The sequence below is a fragment of the Rhopalosiphum padi genome, chromosome 2 (genome assembly GCF_020882245.1).
Source record: "Rhopalosiphum padi isolate XX-2018 chromosome 2, ASM2088224v1, whole genome shotgun sequence".
NCBI classification, from domain to species: Eukaryota; Metazoa; Arthropoda; class Insecta; order Hemiptera; family Aphididae; genus Rhopalosiphum; species Rhopalosiphum padi.
This window is the reverse complement of record NC_083598.1, coordinates 52055144-52075877: the sequence shown is the minus strand read 5'-3', so window position 1 is coordinate 52075877 and position 20734 is coordinate 52055144. Positions and strand designations below refer to the sequence as shown.

General features: G+C 27.0%; 1 protein-coding gene across 3 annotated transcripts in view; it reads left to right on the top strand.

The window, feature by feature from the left end:
* The window catches only part of LOC132921391 (triple functional domain protein), a 116493-nt gene that overhangs the window by 40439 nt on the left and 55320 nt on the right, over positions 1-20734 (top strand). For all 3 annotated transcript variants that reach the window (XM_060984397.1, XM_060984398.1, XM_060984396.1), the window contains exons 13-25: positions 7277-7468; positions 7816-7988; positions 10097-10268; positions 10861-11028; positions 11145-11327; positions 11407-11526; positions 11582-11773; positions 11873-12319; positions 12382-12581; positions 12645-12806; positions 12883-13630; positions 13698-13939; positions 14011-14086. In XM_060984397.1, the coding sequence (XP_060840380.1) occupies positions 7277-7468; positions 7816-7988; positions 10097-10268; positions 10861-11028; positions 11145-11327; positions 11407-11526; positions 11582-11773; positions 11873-12319; positions 12382-12581; positions 12645-12806; positions 12883-13630; positions 13698-13939; positions 14011-14086 (3075 nt within the window). The remainder of the gene's footprint in view (positions 1-7276; positions 7469-7815; positions 7989-10096; positions 10269-10860; positions 11029-11144; positions 11328-11406; positions 11527-11581; positions 11774-11872; positions 12320-12381; positions 12582-12644; positions 12807-12882; positions 13631-13697; positions 13940-14010; positions 14087-20734) is intronic.

Genomic DNA, 20734 nt, shown 5'->3' with positions numbered 1-20734 from the left:
TTGAACTATTAAACTAAATCCGTTATCGGTTATAGGCATATTTTTTTATTGAGGTTTTACTATCAAATTATTACTTTATATTTTATTATTAATTATAACTCATATAACGTTTCATTAATACATAATTGAAAATTTTATCATACACCACAGATTATTTCGTATTTAATTTTTCGTTTTATGAATGAATCTCAATCTTTTCTTGAATTTAACTTTAAATGTAAGAGTGTAATATTTAACTATTGTAATTACCTGTTTATAATTGTTGGTTATATTTTTTCAATTAAATTTCAATAAATTATATATATAATATAAAATAATTTATATTTATTTTAAATAACCTTACTTAAACATGATTACTCAAACACTTTCACTGTATTATTATTATTTATTATATTATTAAAATTATAACTCATAGAAATTATACAGGACATTATATTTCTAACAGACATCTTCAAAATAATTTTAATACTATAGATTCGTAAATATTTCCTCGGCGAATCGAGTACAAGGCGTACAGCCTAGATTAATTCAATTAAAACGACGTGAGCATTAAATTGCATTTAATAATTTGATTCATTGTTAACGGAATGCCTGTTGAATATAATATAATAAAACGCTTATTTAAGTTATTGGTAATCGATCCGTTTTATTGTTTAGTAAACGTTATACCTGGTATGTTAAGTTAAACGGTATACAAATTAAATTTTAAGGGAATATAAAATAAATATGAAAATAATATATAGTATGCAATTTAGATTAATCGATTTATTTTAATTTGTTCATTGATATAAATGATTGTTTTGGAATTATTTTAAGATTACCACTGCCAATTAATTTGTCTATAATTCGGTGTGTTTCAAATTTATTATTTTTTGTATAGGATTGAAGGTTAAGGCTAAATAATGATTGACTGCAGATTTTAACTGTTTTTTTCTTTCGTCATCTTCATGTTGACTTTAAGTACATGTACATTTACGTTATCTTCTACTTCCTTTCTATATACATTTTATTTGGTTAAACATTAATAATTTGTTTTATTTTTGTATTTATTTTTATGTTTAGTATGCATATTATTATTAACAAATGTAACAAACTCTTACTGTTTTGGGAATACACTACGAGGTATATATAAAACATTTATCTGGATATGATTGTGTATTACCCAGAAGTTAAGTTACTTGCAATTCTTAAGTAATATTTTGAACTGATAATTCTACTATTTATATCGTTTATAATTTTTTTTTTTTTTTATATAAAAGAAGAATTAATTTTGAATTGTAACATATAAAAAAAATACTTTAGTGTTGTGTGTCAGACACCCTGCAGATGTGAGATTGTGATTGAATTAATTCAAAGCAGATTTTATAGGAATCTATAATAGGCGTATTTTAGGAGATCAACATAATAATATCTATAGTAATCATTTATAGATATAATATATATATGTATTTATTATGTATACATATTCTGAGAACTATAATGACAGTATTTATTTATTTATTATGAATTAAACGGGCAAGCCCAATTATACAATAAAGTATAATATGGTATATAAAAATAAAATTACAGAAAGAATAATTATACAGAGTAGTTGTTGTGGAAGTATAATACGTTACGTCACTCTCACTCGTGATTTAGATATAAATTAAACAAAAAAAAACAGAACTACAAATAAAAATATTAATATTAAAATTATTTACATGTCGCATGTATCTAATTAAAGGAGAGTTATTACCATATTATAGAGTTCGCTGGAATGGCACATAAAAAATATCATTCTATCTGCTCGCATGACCAGGAACTAGAAATGTTAAATTTGATAATAGATTAGGACAGTAAATATAGCCATTCAATAGTATACGTACTATTATGTATTTATATTTTTTATCGAGACTTGCTTATCTGGACCTCAGAAAATGTATTTAATTTAAAAAAAAAGTCGTTGAATGTTTAATTTAATTAAAAAATTAATGAATTAATTACATTTTAAAAATTATATGTTTTTATTTAAATAGTTGATTGTACATTTTTATGTGTTAAAAAATAATGCTCAGATAACGTGAGTTTCACTGACTAAAGGCTTATAATTCAGTGAATTACAATGTCTTAATTTAAATAGGTACTTAATGCGTTAGGGTTTGGTAAGCCTCTTGTATCATGGTTTAAATCATTTCTCAATTCTAGATATTCTAGAGTCAAAGTGTTTGTGGTAGTATAGTTCTGATATTCAACTGTCTCGCATGTTGGAGATCGTTGTTGAATTAGGTTTTAAATTTAATATTTGCATTACTTTTGGACCTCATATCAATATATATATAATATATATATTATGCTGTAAAGATAACAGAATACTGGGATTTATAAAAAGACTCGCTCAGGGTTTTAAACTTATCTTTATATTTAAAAACTTTTTATTATGCATTCGTACGTTCGATTTTAAAATACGGTGCTTCGTTGGAATCCGCATACTTCTAGCCACTTTTGTCAGACTGAAATTGTTTAACGAAAGTTCCCGAGTTTATTGGTTTTATTTTCCATATTTAACGTCTACCGCATGATTAGACTTGTTTCTAACGCACTTAACATTGAAACTTTTGCAAAACGCAGATAATCAATTCTTTCTATGTTTCTGCCTGTACTTCTAATTATTCAGCTAATTAACCTATTTAAATACTATTATCTTTTGTCAATGTATATGCACCTAAACTTAGTTAACATAGGACCTATATCCATAGGTACCTACTAAATATTATTAATCCAATTCATTAAAAAAATTATTTTACTTTTTATATATAATATATGTATGCTATGCAATATATTTGCTTATAAAATAATTGTTATCTTTGTTGCTATTTTTAATATTTTATGTATATTTTTCTTTATCCAAAGAGCTTAACCCTCAAAATAATATAAATAAATAAATATTAGTTTCCATACATTATCAACGCTGAAATTTAGAAAAAAATACAACGTATTGTTAAACAAAATAAATAATTTATTTTGTGCACATTTGAATTGTTTTTACTTTCTTGATTTTTAATCAAGTAAGTATGGTAATTGAAATGAAATAAGTCTGAATTTTTAAAACGTCAAGATTTTTTGTTAAATAGGAAAATGATAAAAATGTAACTCAGTTGTAAGTAATGAGTAGGTGGATAATTAAGCTAGCTTTAGCATAAAATATTATTGAGAGAGATCCAATATCACACCCAAGTGGTATAATGATTTGAATCCACATAAACGTCGGTGTGAACAGTTCCAAAATTTTTATTTTTTTTAACTTTTCTCCAAAACTATATTATAGCTAAAAAGTTCACCAACTTTTTAGTTTTTTAGCTCATTAAAAAGAGATAATCAATTAGATTTAGAATGTACGAATAAAAATTGAAAAAAATTATTTAATTTTTCACAGTTAAAAAAATAGTTATTTTTGCTAGATTTTCATTTAGTGTGGTATATTACCAAAACTGGAGAATAGATTTTGTTATTTTGTATCTTGTTAGATTCACATTGGCTAGGAGAAGTGCTGTGAAGATTTTCAGAATTTTATCTTCAATCGTTAACTTACTACACATTTATAAAGCTGAAAAACATAAAAAAATACCCAATAAAATGTGTTTTAATTTTTTTGAAGCTCTGTAGTAAATTAACTATAAAAGATAAAGTTCTGAAAATCTTCACTGCACTTTTCCTAGCCAATGTGAATCTAACAAGACCCCAAACAACAAAATTCGCTCTCTGGTTCTATCTCACTAAATGAAAATAAAATAAAATACATTATATACATACATATTGCATACAATTAATAAATTTCTAAAAATTGAAAATCAAGAAAGTTTACATGCCGATCTTTGACTTGGCAAGCGTTTTTTTTTTAAACTTAATAATATTATACTCTGTTCACTGTATAATAATATTCTTAATTTTATGATAACTCGCATACCTAATACCAACGAGTATATATGTAATAAATAAGTATGCATGTGTAGGGGTCGAAACGTGAAATTCGTGAACCATTACCATTATATATTGAAATATTAACCTTTATTCGTTCGATATGTTTTTATAAGATCACAATAATCTATTATCGTATATGATCAGTCAGTATAGTAGTGCAATATTATTTATTATTATTATTATTATTTGCCCCCTTGCTTTTTTAAAATATTTTTAAAATTGAATGTTTTAAGATAAATTACTATTTACTATGTAACAAATTGAAAGTAGTTATATGAATAATAGGTTATAGTATAATATCATAATAAAAACATTAGATTAGAATATTTACATTCGATTGATAATTGTATACCTATAGTAAAATTAGATTTCTCCTCAAATCCTAGCATTTCCCAAAAATTTCTGCGGGCGTCTTACTTGCAGACGTACGAACAAAAATGTCTGATGTGGAATATGACTAGGTTTGGTTTTGGTATATACCAGGGGTGGGCAACTAGCGGCCCGCGATACATTATCAAATTACATCATACAATTTCAAAGTCAATCGTCTATACTCTATGCCAAATTAAAATGCATATTTTGAATGACCTTTTTTTTTGCTCTCTATACTCTGGCTCACTAAATTTTAATTTTCTAAAAATTGGCCCTCTAATAACTTTCAGTTGCCCATCCCTGGACTATATACTATTACTATGTAATATTTTATATACATAATATTTCAGTTTGATCGTAGTCGTGAATAGGTAGTTTATCTTAATATCACTCGAAATTCACCATTAAATCAAGAGAAAGCAAAAAAAAAAAAAATTGATGATGTCGAAGGCCGAGATCCTTATATAGGAGTGGACAAATATAGGTACTTGACAGTTGATGGCGGCGATGTTCTAAACTACACATTATATATAATGTATACCATGCACTCGTATATATAATAATAACGAATGTTATCATATAATATTACGGTATTTGATCGTAAATAAAATGTTTATATTGTGTACTTATTATGCCATTTTTTTTTTTTTTTGATAAATATATGTATGTTAATGATAAATTCCGCTAAGTGTACCTAGTTCAATAATTATTGAAAAGGTTAACATACAATGTAAAAATTGCGTTTGGCGTTTTCTTTGTCATATTATTCTTGTTTTTTGTATAGTGCTTATTTAGATACTTTTAGTATAATAGATATAGGTATATTTTTAATAAATTCAGTTCTTCTATAATTTTAAAATGTCCGCTTAAACAGCAAATTATAGTAATAAATAATAACACTTATTATTTTAAATTGTGTTTTTAGGTTTTAGGCCAACTAGTTATAATAAATACATCATATTCATTATGCATATTATGTTTTATATGTAAGGTGATTATTATAATATTAATCGTTGTTGCGTCAATGTAATACAGCGTTTAATATTTAAACCTATAAACCTAAATTTGTTTAGAAGTACCTGTTCACTAGTAATTATTATAATTACGTATTTAGATCTATTTTAGATTTTTAACGAAGCAAAAAATGTATTTATTTTACAATGGTGTGTTTTTTATGTATGTATACAGTGTACATTATACTTAGTCGACAAAATGTATCGATTTTTAACTTTGAGTATGGTTTTGTATAAAAAATTGGATCTAGTTTGTATTTTAGAGAGGTAAAAATGCCCTATGATTTTCAAAATAATCTGGAAAAACAAATAAAAAATTAAAAAAAAAAAAGGAATTTTTATGAAAAATTTGTTTTTAACAAAATTGATTTTTAAAAATAACTTAAAAATAAACAAATTTAGATAGTTGAAATTTTTTTAGAATGTTTATGTTAAGATTTTTTACAGATGGTATAATTTTAAAATAGTTCGACTTTTTGAGATTTGATGGACATTTGAAATTTTTAATTTTTTTTTTTATAAGTTCCAATAAAAAAATTAATCACTCAGTAATAAATAATAATGCTTTAAAATTTAATAAGAAGTTCCTCATGAGTTGTTCATTTATCAATTAATAAATATCGAACATTTTAATCAAAATTTTTTTTTATGAGTGTTTAAATTTAAAGTTTTGATGAAATTTGTAAAATCTCGAAAGTTTTCAAATTACTTTGTCTGAAGTAATTCATAACAATTTTTATCTTTATTTCGACGATTTGAAAATTTAACACAAGATTCTTTCAAAGTTATTTAATTTACATTAAAAAACTTTCTACCGGAAAGTCAAATTAATTTTTTATAGCGGTTTGATGATTAAAATCTTACATTGATTAACTGTTATTTTTATCTTCGTATAAATAACTATTTCCCCTCAAACGATTTTTGTGTTTTGTTATTCTTACGTAAAAATTTTTGTAAATGGGAATACACATTTATCGCTGAGTTAAAATTCTTGAAAATTTAATTTAAGATTTCACATAAGTTGTTATTATATCTATTATAAAAATCATAAATAGGTAGGCATAATATTGTTTATAATATGTATTTTAACTTTTAAGTTTAAAATCTTACATTCTTTGCGTTTAATATGCTTAGAACAGTGTGCGAAATTTTTCTTTTATTATTGTGTAATCTGATTGAGCTTTGTATGACTTATACAGTTGTACCACGTATATAATTAGTATTAATTAATACTCATATATATATATATATATATACATGAGCGTAACTTGGGAAATTTTTATATAAATATACCGTGTACTTAAAGATACTTAGAGTTTAAATATACTTAATCAGGGAAAACTGGAAAGTATAACTTATTAATAATATTATCCAAGCTAAATCTTTATTGTAGCTAGGTAGCATGTAAAATTAAGATGATGGTTTATTTAATTAAAACATTCTGCATTTCTTTTTTCTACCTATTACTTTATTTTTACATAAATCTTATCGTATAAATCCCCGTGGATATGGTGGTTTTAAATTATATATTCGTGTACATTTTTCTGTGAAGTTTAAATTTTGTATCGAATAAGTTATATAATTACGTATATGTAGAATTGCTTAACGATTATAAACTTTACGCAGTGTTACTTGTATTTTTGAAATATTATTATTTGGTATTTTAATTTGTTTTTTTTTTTTAATAAATAAACTCGTGTAAGTAGGAATCGGATTTTTAGGAGTTTTAAGGAGTTGCAGGATATTTATAAAGGATATATAGAGTATATATAAGGTATATAAAGGAGTAATAGATAAATAAATTAATATTCTATCAAAAGGGTATATATAGTAATAAATAATGATAATATAGTTATGATCATAAAAATCAAGACAATTGTTAAAATATTTAATAAATTACATATAATATAATATGTTTATATTTTAATTTTCAGAATACATATACTAATGCTGAGAAATTGCTGACGGCTGCGGAAGAACTGTCCCAAACCGGCGAATGTGACGCATCTGACATTTGCTCGGTGGCCGCCGAACTTGAAAGTCATGTAGCCGCTTTTGCGGCGCGTGTTCAAGCTAGAAGGCGGCGTTTGCAGAGAGCCGTGAATTTTTATACGCATCAGTCAGAGGTAAAATAATTGAATAAAAATGAGAATTTTTTTTTTGTTACTGCTCTTTGTTGTTTTATTGTCTCAAAAAGTATGTCGAGTTTACCGAACTACAATAGTATATTAAGTTGGTGTTTATTGTTGATTAGCCTCGTTTGAATCTGCCCGATTAACATTATATAATTGTATCTATGGACATAAGTGGTAATTTGGTGAAATTATTGGGGGAGGGGGCTGAGCAATATATAGGCTTAGTCTCCTCAACCCACCCCCCTCCCCGATTTTCGCCTATGTCTATGGATCTAATAATATATTATATATCTTAAATCGATCGATGTGATGTGTACATTAAGTTTTGTATATTATAGCTCCAAGGCTGGCTCGATGAACTCAGAGCCGAAACCGACGGGTGTGATGAGGCAGCAGACACTCTGGAAGGAACTGAAAGAGCTCTAGAACAAGTTAGCCATCAGCGGGATTCTTGCTTAGACGCGTGCCATTCAACGATAACTGAAGGGGAGGCGTTATTACAAGAACTGAGGTAATCAAACGATAATTTTGTGGTATACTGGTATGTGACAGTGTGGGGTAGTTGAGAATTTTTGATAATAAATAATAATAGTAGTATTATTATACTCCTATTATTTTTTGTAACGTTTTTACATAGTATTATAGAGTATCGACATGAGTTGAGTTGGTTGTTGATTCTTATTATAATTCAAAATCGATAGGTACTTACAACTAAATAATTATTAAAGAATTCAGATATAAATTAATGAGTATTAAAATTAACTATTAGTTCAATATTATCAATATATTTATAAAAATAGTTATTATTTTCAGATTATGAAATTAAAAATTATTTAGGTTAAAATTCTACAATTATGAGTTAATAAATGTTTAAAAAAACCTATTGTATCGTAGGTTTTGAGTATACCTCATCATTGAGTAGTTCAATGTCTAATGGATGTGTTCAATTTTAATTAAATTGTAAAAAATTATTGTATATGAAAAATAAATTGATAGGTGTGAGGATATATTTATTTTTTTATAAGTATATTTATTTTTCATCATGAGTAATACCTACATATATGGTAAATATTGAATTAATTATTGCCCAAAACATTTCATTTATCATAAATTCATAAAATTATATAAATGTCAATAAAAGTTATAGAATTTAAAGCGTTTAAAACAATTATGATTACGGATTTTTGATAATTTTAAATTGCTTTAAGAACTGCTTATGAGGACACAATAACTTAAAATACAATTTATTTTAACATCATTTGAAGATCTAATTTTAAACAAAATTAGATATTTAAACGAAAAATGATGGTTTTAGATATTATATTATAATTTAAAAAAATGTTAATAATTGTATGGACTTAGAACTTTTTGCCCTTTTTGCCATTACTCCGCTCTACTATACTCTAGAGCAAGGGTGCCCAATTTATTTTGGAAGCGGGCTATAATTGCAATTACATTTAGCTGGCGGGCCATGTTATGAACAAGACTTTATTAATAATAATTTAAAGTGCTATAGACTATAGAGTATAGATGTTGGCGGGAAAATCCAAAAGCGTTGACGGGCCACTTTGTGGCCAGCGGGCCTGGGTTTGGGCACCCTTGCTCTAGAGTCTAGGTAGAAGGTAGGTAAATTATATTGACATATAAGTCAATAACAATAGTATATAATATAAATATATAATTTATAATATTGTTTTTATTATTTAATGTATGTGACTTGTTTTTGTTAAAAATTAGTTCAATCTACTGTATAGAAAAAACAAACAATAGGAAGCTATATATATATATATATATATGTATTTTAATTATACAATATATATATACATTAATGGTAGAATAAGTGCTGAATAGAATAGTAAAAAGCCATGTTTATTTTTTTGAAGAAATCATCTAGTAATAATAATTAATAGCACTTTGGCATACAAAATAAACATAATAAATATTTTTTTGTCTACAATAATTTATCATTGAATGAAAATTTAATACATCCATTACAATGAATCAATATCGAGATACTTTAAAGTGCTACTATACAACTGAGCGAGTTACCAGGTTTTTCTTAGATAATTATTTTACTTTATCCTGCAATAGATCTTTGAGTTTTTTCACAAATATTTTAAAATTTCTTTTTCTGAGTTTTTTTTTCATATTAGTTTGTATTTATTAAGACTAGTCCTAAATTTTTGTTGATCATTGAACTAACAATTAATATTTTAAAAGTTTTGCATGAACTTTTAAATTTATAATACTAGCAAGGAGGTATACGTGCCATACATCACTGGTATACATATAACATGTGAATCAATCAAATAACTTGCTAAAACAGATGCTTAAAACAGTAAAACGAATTAACTAAATCTGCCGAACTGCTAATTTCTTTGCAATTGGCTAAAATCAGTACATTGGTGCCCATTATTTATCGCATGCGTTTTCTTATCTTGTGTTTTTTTTATGTCTTAACTCTTAATAGTTATATTCGATAATAATACTATGGTGAAATCTAAAATTACTTGGGCGAGAAATGTACACAAAGCTACTACATTTTTTTTAGAATACTAGCTTGTAATTAATAAAAAATATTCAAATTATTATTGTAAAAACTGATTTTTTTCTCTATAGAAGTGGAGGCGTTACTGCTGAAATGGACCCCACCGGATCAGTTGCTGCGGTAGATGCCGCACTCGAACGATTAAATAAACAACGTTTAGAGTTGGAACAACTATGGGCAACTCGAAAATTAAAATTGGATTTATGTCTAAGACTACGGATTTTTGAAAGAGATGCACTTGAAGTAAGTATTTAAGAATAATTTGATGTGTTGTATTGTTAACTGATAAAACACTTAAACTACATAATGGTAATTGTCTATTTATACAAATCTTTTTTAACAATTAACGTAAATTAATTAATTTTTTTTATTATCAAAAGCAAAAGGCATCAATCAAGGTTTAAATTATATTTCTTAATATTTTTTTGTATAATGATTTTTAACGATAATTTTTTATGCAATAATGTTCTGAATTTGTTATTATTTTTTTTTATTAAATTTAATGTTTACCACTATTAAAACTTGAAATTTAACAAATAAATTATGCATATTATGTCTTATTACTAAAATTGATAGCAGAGTAACATACACAAGGGAATAACATTTTTTTGAATTCATTATGGTTTTAAGCAAGTTCTATTCTTAGCTTCTTATTGCTATAGCAATAAGAAGCTTACACACTGGTAATAATATTTTAAATTAAATGTAGGTTTGATATGACAACAGAAAGTTTATTACCTGATATTTTATTGTGTTTATGTTGTTCTTGTGTTTATTATAAATACAACATTTAATTAGCACCTAAGTATTATTTTTTTTTATCATTGTCAATCAGGTGTCCTCACAATTGGAGCTTTGGGCAAATGAATTAGAACGAAATCAAAACGAAGTGATAACAACATTATCGGAAGCAGAGTCACGGTTATCGCGCCACAATGATTCGGTGACACAAATGCAGGCGGCTGTTTATCAAGCATTGGAACAAGGCGAACAATTAGCTCAAGTAATTTATTAAAAATATAAAAAGATTAATTAATTATTAATGAATAATCTCTATTGTTTAAATATTGGTCTATAAATATTTATAATAATGTACTGTATGTGTATTTGTTAAATTAGGTGTTAGATAAATCTGGAGTTGGTGTAATGGCTGACAGTCAATATACTGCCCAAACTAGAGTGCAAGTGTTGCTTGAGTTTTTGCACGAACGCCATATGGACTTGGTAGAGTTATCTGAAATCAAACGCAGCCGGCTTGATCAAGCTGTTCAATTGTGTCAATTTAATAATGATGCATCACAAGTAAACAAATTTTTTTTTTGGAAATTAGGTTTATATTATATGCATAGGATAATATGTAAATATTCATATTCTCTTACAGGTAATAAGTTGGATTCGTAACGGTGAATCAATGCTATCGGCAAATTTCACTATTCCAAACTGCTTAGTAGATGCAGAAATTCTAAAAAAAGAACATGAACAATTTCAAGTTGCAATTGAAGTAATTATAATCTTATTATACTTTTGATAATTTTCTAAACTCTGTTTACTTTTAGAAAACTCATTCAGCTGCTGTTCAAGTAAAACAATTGGCGGAATCTCTTGTAGCATCCAATCATTATGACTCAACTGCAGTAAAAGAAATGGCTATAGAGGTGACTAAACGATGGCAACAGTTGGTTACATGTGCTGAAGAACGGCACAAATTGGTTACTGCTAGTCTGAACTTTTATAAAACTGCAGAACAAGTAAATATATTTTTCAATCACCATATTATACTATGTTAATTGGTAATTCTTTTGTATGTACATTTATTTTAAATTTAAATTGTAATTTATTTCTATTAGGTATGTTCTGTTATGGATAGTCTTGAACGAGAGTACCGCCGCGAGGAAGATTGGTGTGGTGGTGGAACTATTGAAGCCGATAAATTAGGACAACTTTGTACTAAACATCAAGAACAAAAAGAAGCTTTCCTAAAAGCATGTACATTGGCTAGGCGAACAGCTGAGACATTTTTAAAATATACTAATCGTAGCTTGCAGTATTATAGCTGTACTAATCAGTCTATAGCTACTGTGGATACAGCTTCTGAAGCTCGAGTTAAAAACATTCTTGAAAAATTATCGGGTCAGGAAAACAAGGTACTGGACCATTGGTCACAAAGAAAAAAACGACTTGATCAGTGTCAACAGTTTGTGTTATTTGATAAGTCAGCTAAACAAGCTATGGAATGGATACATAATGCTGGTGAACAATATCTAAATACTCATACTACTGTTGGTGCTACACAGGTTTGTAAATGTCAAATAAATAGTCTAGTGTAAATTATTATTATTATTTTGTTTACTTTTAGGACGAAACAAGACATTTACTTCATGAACACAACGAGTTTAAGACATCAGCAAAAGAAACACGTGAAAAAGTTAAATTGTTAATACAGTTGGCAGATAATTTAGTAGAAAAAGGCCATGCTCACGCCAATGCCATAAAGCAATGGGTGGCGGCAGTTGACAATACCTATAAACATTTTAGCTCTAGAATGGATAAATATAGGTAGTTAAATTAATAACTAAAAGCTTAAAAAGTTGAAATGTAATTATGATTTTATATTTTTAGGTTTGAATTGGAAAAAAGTTTAGGCATTCAAGAGCATGTTGACACCCGTGATCTTTCCTTTGATAGAAACTCAGATCCAAATTTAGAGCAAAAAGTAAAAGAATCTACTAAAGATTTGAAAGAATTAAATGAAGAAAAAAGGAGATCAGCTAGAAGAAAAGAGTAAGCTTAAACAAGGATTATTTGATTTATAGTAAAAAAAAATTATTCAAATAATATTATTTTTTTGTTTATCAAGATTCATTATGGCGGAACTTCTTCAAACTGAAAGAACGTATGTGAAAGACTTGGATGTTTGCATTAAAGCCTACTTAGATGAAATACGAGCTCTTCAAAATGTTCCAATAGGACTTCATGGACGAATTGATATTTTATTCGGCAACATTGAAGATATACGCAATTTTCATAGAGATGTTTTTATAAAAGAACTGGAAAAATATGAAACAATGCCTGAAGACGTGGGGCATTGTTTTGTCACATGGGCACAAAAATTTGATATGTATGTGAAATATTGTAAAAATAAACCAGAGTCTAATGCCATACTAGTACAACATTCTGGTTCGTGTGGTGGTGTTTTTGAAGAGCTTCAAAAAAAACATAATATAGATCATCCTATTGCTGCTTATTTAATAAAACCAGTACAAAGAATCACAAAGTACCAGTTGCTGTTAAAAGATCTCCAATCATGTTGTAAAGAAGGCCAAGGAGAAATTAAAGATGGTTTGGATGTGATGTTGAGTGTTCCTAGAAAGGCCAATGATGCTTTACATCTATCCTTATTAGAAGGATGTGATATTTCTACCGATGAACTTGGTGATGTTGTTGTACAAGATACATTGTATGTTTCTGACTCAAGACATCACCTATTACGCAAAAGCCGTGAAAGACATTGTTTTTTATTTGAGTTGTATTTAGTATTTGCCAAACACGTAAAAGATCACTCTAATAATCCTAAAGTTAAATACTTATACAAAAACAAACTCATGGTAATTTTATTGTTAATTTATTTGATTTTGTGTTCAATATTAATATTTAATATTGAATTTATTTTAGACTTCAGAACTTGGAGTAACTGAGCACATAGAAGGAGATGAATGTAAATTTGCTGTATGGACTGGTCGTGCACCAATTTCAGATTACCGTATTGTGTTGAAAGCTTCCACATTAGAAGCAAAACAAACATGGGTGAAAAAACTCAGGGAAGTAATTCAAGAGACATACTTCAACTCTGCTTTGAGAATGTATATGCCCAAGAGTCCAGCTAAACTTAAACCTGACAGTCAACGATCTAGCCGGTTTGTGTTTTAATGTCTTACATTCTTGTTTTTCAAATTATTATAACCAATTGTTATAATTTATCATTTAGAGATTTAGAAGAAGAAAACTTGGACCGAGGATCATTGGCTTCTTTTGGATCAGGCAACACTACAGATTCAGACAAGGTATTTACTTATTTAATATATTTAAAAAATAATAATTAATAATAATAATAATTTATTCAAATGAATAAAATTGGCAATCTACCAGTATTACAGGTAATAGATAAAATAATAACTATAAAATAATTTTAGTATATAAAACAAATATGATAATTATAATATTATTCAATATTTGTAAGAATATGAATCAAAAAGAAAATTAGACGTATAATGTATTAAAAATATATGATAAAGATAGATACAGATCAATATAGATTGATATTATAATAAAATATTACATATTGTTGCTTAAATGCAATTATATGAATTGTAATTAACAGGGTAAAGAAGAAATCAATACCAGGAACAAGTTACACAAAGCTATGTCTCTTGAAATTAATAGGACGTCTCACCCGCATGTATTGTCTCCGTCCTACACACATATGAGATAGTAAATTTTCGTTCACCAGTTTCAATAGTGTGCTTTTAGTTTTAATATTCGAGTGAATTGATCTATTATCAAACTTTTATATAAGAACATTATTTGTGTTCTCTCGTTGGCTTTTTACGATATTTTAATTTTTAGGTGAGTTATGAGTATGAAATTATTAAATATTTGAAAATGTCCATAATTCATTTAAAAATTAAAATATCGTAAAAAGCCAATGCGAGAACACAGATAATGTTCTTACCTAAAAGTTTGATAATAGGTCAATTCACTCTAATATTAAAACTAAAAGCACACTATTGAAACTGATGAACAAAAATTTACTATCTCATATGTGTGTAGGACAGAGACAACACATGCGTGTGAGGCATCCTCTTAAATAATTTGTGCTATATAATGCAAGTAAAACATATGTGAGTAGGTTGATTATTATAAACTAGACAATTTTCTATTAAGTAGGAAGCACCATAGTAGTTATTGATTAATTTATATAAAGAAGAACTACCCGATAATTTACATCTATAAGCTAAAGTGGGGAGGTTCAAGAGTAATTTTATTGGTGTAAAATTGTGTTGATAAATGATTATGTTGAATTTAAAAGCTATTAACTTTAAAAATAGGTTTTGAACATCTTCAATAATATTAATGTAAATTTTAGTATAAGGACTCCAAATCTGAGTCAGATCTGATTAAAGTGTAATAAAGTAACTTAAATAATTAAGTAATTAAAATCAGATGCATGGTATTTAACAAATCCTAATACACGCAGAGATTTTTTTACCATACACTCTATATATTATGTTCCTGAACATTTAAATTAGGGGTTAGAGACGTTAGTGTTATACTTAGATCTTGAATGGATGACACTGAATTAAGTTTAGTATTCTTTATACAAAAGGTAAACTGTATATGTTTACGGAATCTGTAGAAGCACATTGAACAGCATTTATTAATGTTTAAGCTCATTTCTCAATTAGATAAGATATTTAATACTCTTGAAGAGTTGAACAGTCGTTGATTGAAGAAATTTGTATACCTATACATTTTTAGATCGTCCACGAAAAATAAGGAGTGGCATTTTATTTTTTTAAAACAGATGAGATACATTTAATGAATAAAATAAATATAATAGGTTATATATAACCACATTGAGGAATTCCTGATGGAACTAATATTGATTTGGATGAGAATCCAAGAACTTAAGTAAATTGAGACCTGCTTATGAGATAAGTTAATCCAGGATAATAGAAGAATACTGAAACCTAATTAACCTAAAGCAATAATAGTAATTTATGATCAGCACAGCCAAAACCCTTCTCAAAATTTGTGTAAACTACACCAACTTGGTAATTATTCTTAAGAATCTATTATAAAGTGTTACAAGGTCACGTTTGCATGATGTGGTGGATCTACCTGGTCTAAAACCATGTTGGCTATTGTCAAAAATATTATTAATTGGTTTAGTTATGTGGTTAAGAAATTTTTTTAATAATTTACTTACCAACTTACACTATATATTATATTATTATTATATAATACTATAATATTTAACTTATACAAAATAAATAAATATTTATTGTTCAACTCAGACTCTGAAATAAGATTAATAAGATAAACTGTAAATATTGCGAATATCATAAAATAGTTAATTTTAACTTTGGAAAATCGAATATTTGTTGTTTATATAAATGGTTGCTATTGCTTACAAATTATACTTTACAATATTATACGTCATATAATAAAATATAATATATTATACCATTAAAATTATTAGGAATATGGCATATTTTTCATTTTTTTATATACAATAATATATAGCCCGTTTTATAAAAAATGTTTAGATGTTTAAACATAAAAAAAATAGTATTTTTATTGATTGGTTCACATTTTTATATAAAAATGTTGATGCTTATAAATTTATTACCAAGTTAATAGTTTACATAGGCTGAAATAATTGATAAACAGCTGCATAAATATCTTATCGTTATTTGAATGTATTCTATGTTCTTCTTATACTAAAATATGAATTGTTTTTAATAATTGACGGGTTTTTAATGAACCCTTTGTAAATAAGTTTTTATTCGTCATATTTAAGTATTTTAAATAGTGATAATGTTGTCTGTTTAGGTTTGATACTTTTTTTACGTATTGATAAATTATGTACCTAATTATAGTTGATTTTATGAATTCTACATTCGAGACAATTTATATTATTAAGTTATTATAATTTATAAGCGATCTATTTCCTGTACAAAATGTAACCTTTTCATTACAATTTTGTTAAAAATAAAACATACCCCGATTCACGCTAGCCTATAATAATAATAGTGTTTTTTTTTTAAATAAACCTTTTTTTTACTAATTAATATCATACAATCATTATGATGACATTCTATCTGTTTATGGGAGAAAACGGATTTGAGTTTTTGGCAGTTTTTGGCACAAACACATTGAGCATAAATTGACGCAGAATGATTTTGGCATAAACTGTTTTAGGTTAAGGTTGAATAACTTGAATGTTCTGGTTAAAAAATTGCGGTAAACATATAATTGTAGATTTTTTTTTCAAACTACACTTTACATAAAAATATAACGAAAACGGACATTTGAATAAAAATGTTCGACTGTTCTGTATCCTAAACTTCTCAACCTAACTAGATACGCCATAATCTCATTTGCGAAAACATATAGGTACTCAAATACAGTTTTATGCCAAAATCCGATCTGTCGTCATCTGCTAAAAATGTGTATATAGGTAACTAACAACATTAAATTGGCATCCACTCAATCGATTTAATTTAGAGCAATGGAGTATGTTTATTGCCATTTTAGTTAATATTTGTCCAGGTAAAAATTAGTAAGCGCATTATTTACACTATAAACTTTATAGTATCAAGCCTACAAATGCACACTACTGTACCTAACTGTTGTATAGTAATACTAGTTTACATTTTAATTGAATACTAAATGGCTTGTTGTTATAATTGTTATATTTAATGACAAGTGAGGGCCTTGCACATTGATATTGTTGAGTATATTATTATTATATATTGTTCATGAGTGATTGACACTGCAGTACAAAGTGGTTGGTTCAATAATAATTCTGAGTGACGTGATTATACAAGGTATAATTATAACTAAAGCACCTATTACTAATTATTTCGGACTATAACTACATTTTAATATTAACGAATAAATATATAGGTGTTGTTTGCATACAATTTTGTTATATGTTTGTATTATGGTTGTTAAAATCAATTTATGCTTATAATTAGAGCGTTGTCTTTGGTTTATATACGTTGATGGGTGCTTGCAATACTAAACCTGGATTTTGTATCGGCCTTGCCTTTATTACTGTCTCATCCCACGATTGGGTAAAAACAAAACTAAATATTCTGGTTTGATTTTTAATTAAAATCGTTGCTTAAACCTCTAGTCAATGGACGATGGTAGACGACTACACTCTTGCTCCACGCATATATTCCAACAACAAGCATGTATTTCACCTACCTTAAAATAAACTCTTATAACTGGCACTATTACAGAGTTGAATATTTAATTGATTTCTCTTATTTATATTATGAGATTTCTATTCTAAGGATTATATTATTATTTAAATTGTAGAGCAACAATTATATAGTGCAAAAGGTTCTATTTAAAATTTTACACACACATATATATTATTATACTTTTTATATTTGTATGTAAATCAAATATATGTATACTTGATCTTTGCAGAAATTTCGTGGCAAATCGATAATGGCCGACAGTTTTTTAAATTTATAATTCGAAAGTAGTATAATTTTTCCCATTAACCTTCTTCTTCCTAAAATTTCACAGGGAAAACGCTTTAGAAATAAGTTATTGTAAATAGATTTGGTACCTAACACGTATCATATGGTGAGCACATTTTTAACTGTAGAATCTTTATACAGTATTATAATACAAAAGCTACACTATATATGTAATCGCTTAAAGCACGTCTATGTGTGTATGTGTTTTTAATTCTAAATCGACCAAATAAATTGTATGTGAACGGTGGTGAATGCGTCGTCCAGGGCTTTGCTATTTACAGCAGTATAACAAAATAAATACTAGAGGCTAAAAGAGGCGTGTAGTTTCAAAACCAGCCAAAAGCACATTTTTTGAAAACTGGTTTTCTCGCATTTTTTAAATGTTCACACTGTATTACAATTGCTGTAAAAATATTGAACATCAAAAAAGGCTATAGCTGGTCTAAACTGACCATAGAAAATTGTGATTGGTATCAAAATCACCCATCTAGTGATATTTATTTCAAAACCAGCCATAATCAATCACTTTTTTTTCGCGGAAAAAAAATTGATAACAATATTAACGATATGATAGTAGTATTTAAATAATTGTATTAGTTGTTGTTAATAAACTAAAATCAAATAAAGTTTTTCTTAAGTAGTCATAAATAATTTATTAATTTTTTGATTTTATACAATTTTTCTATGTTAGTTTCAAAACCACCTATATTGCAAAGTCAATTTCAAAACCAGCCATGTAGATAAAAATCGAAAAAATGTTGGCTTCAAAACCAGCTATATCGATAATATTAATGCACATTAATCTCGTAATAATATTTTTATAAAACACCAATTCATACACAATATTGTATATATTCAAATCTATATAATTTAATACTTATTACAAAAGTCGTTGCGTTATTTACATGTTTTTTGTACTGAATAAAAAACCAAAAACAACATTGCCATAAATGTATTAGCTATTTCAATTTGAATCCTAGCCCGATAAAAATACTGAAATATAATATAGCGATATGTCTTTTTTTGGAACGTATATATTGATGATAATTTCTATAATATTTGTACATTAAAAACGACAAGGCAACCGATTTTTAAATTTCTTTTTTGCTGCCCGTAAATATTGAATATAAATTGTAATAAAACGTGTTAAGCAGAGAATTGCAATTATTGCTGAGAAGAGAAGCTGGTATGTTCACACTTTAATGTTAAATACGCACTATACGTAGGGTATATTAATGACAGTTAATATTCTAATATATTTTTTTAAACTTCTCTGCCGAGGCCAATTTGATTACAAAAGTAATTTTGTTGCATTGTTTTTTGTACATTAAATAAAAGTTTTAATAATTTTTTTAATTTAGTTCGTCAGCTGCAGGCCAATGTATATTTATACATAATTCTGTGCATTCCAGAAGGGACATAATAATGTTATATATTATGATACATTATACGTAGCCATGGGTTGTGCGGCACTTGTTGTATTATGATTAGTATTATATTATATGTACTGCAACTGTTGAATATTTGTACGGTAATTTGTCGTTGACGGACAGCATAAAATATGCATAAGGTACGCAGCGATCGATGGATACCGAGAAATGAGTATAATATTATTTTGTATGTACCCTCGTATATTGATAATAATAATATATTTATACGAGTATGATCCGCGACATAATATATACCTATTATTTTGACGCTACATCCCCCCTAGGAAAAATAACACATTGTTGTAACATTTTATGGATAGTTGACTACGTTATGAAGTTTTTTCATATCACTCGTTCCGCTAATAAATAACTATATATACAACTAAGTAGTGCGATGACTGATTTTATCAACTCGTAGTTTTAGTTATCATGACGGAAATCAAATAGGAAATTAAACATAATATATTATGATTTATCGATTTATGACAATTATAAAGGAGCAGCAATTATAGATGTATTGACGTGTATTATCATTTATCACCATAATAATCTTCAATTTCCTATAGCACATTTTTTTTTAAATCGAAAATAATTTTTTTTTGTAGTTATTGCAATTAAAAATACGTTGGTATCATCGTTATTTTTACATTCTCGGCGAATGCCTCTTCGAATACTTACAGCAGCTCGATCATATATTATACATATTTAAATATTTGATGCTTTTATGGTTGTAGTTTATAAAACATAATATAAACAAAAATTTAAATCGGCCGACGAGAGGTTTTTCTCTTCTATGCCTTTATTCTCGCCTAGATCGCACAATATAATTTTATTTGCGCGTTGAAGAAAGTGGTGTTGTGCCGCGCGCGAACGATATATGGGATAATGTTGGTCGGTATGGGTGGGGTCAGTGGCGGTGAACGGTTTTTAGATAAGGATAATCCGCTTCGTTGGTAGGTAGGTCATGTGGGGTGGTTTTTCCTCGACCAGCCCCCGCATG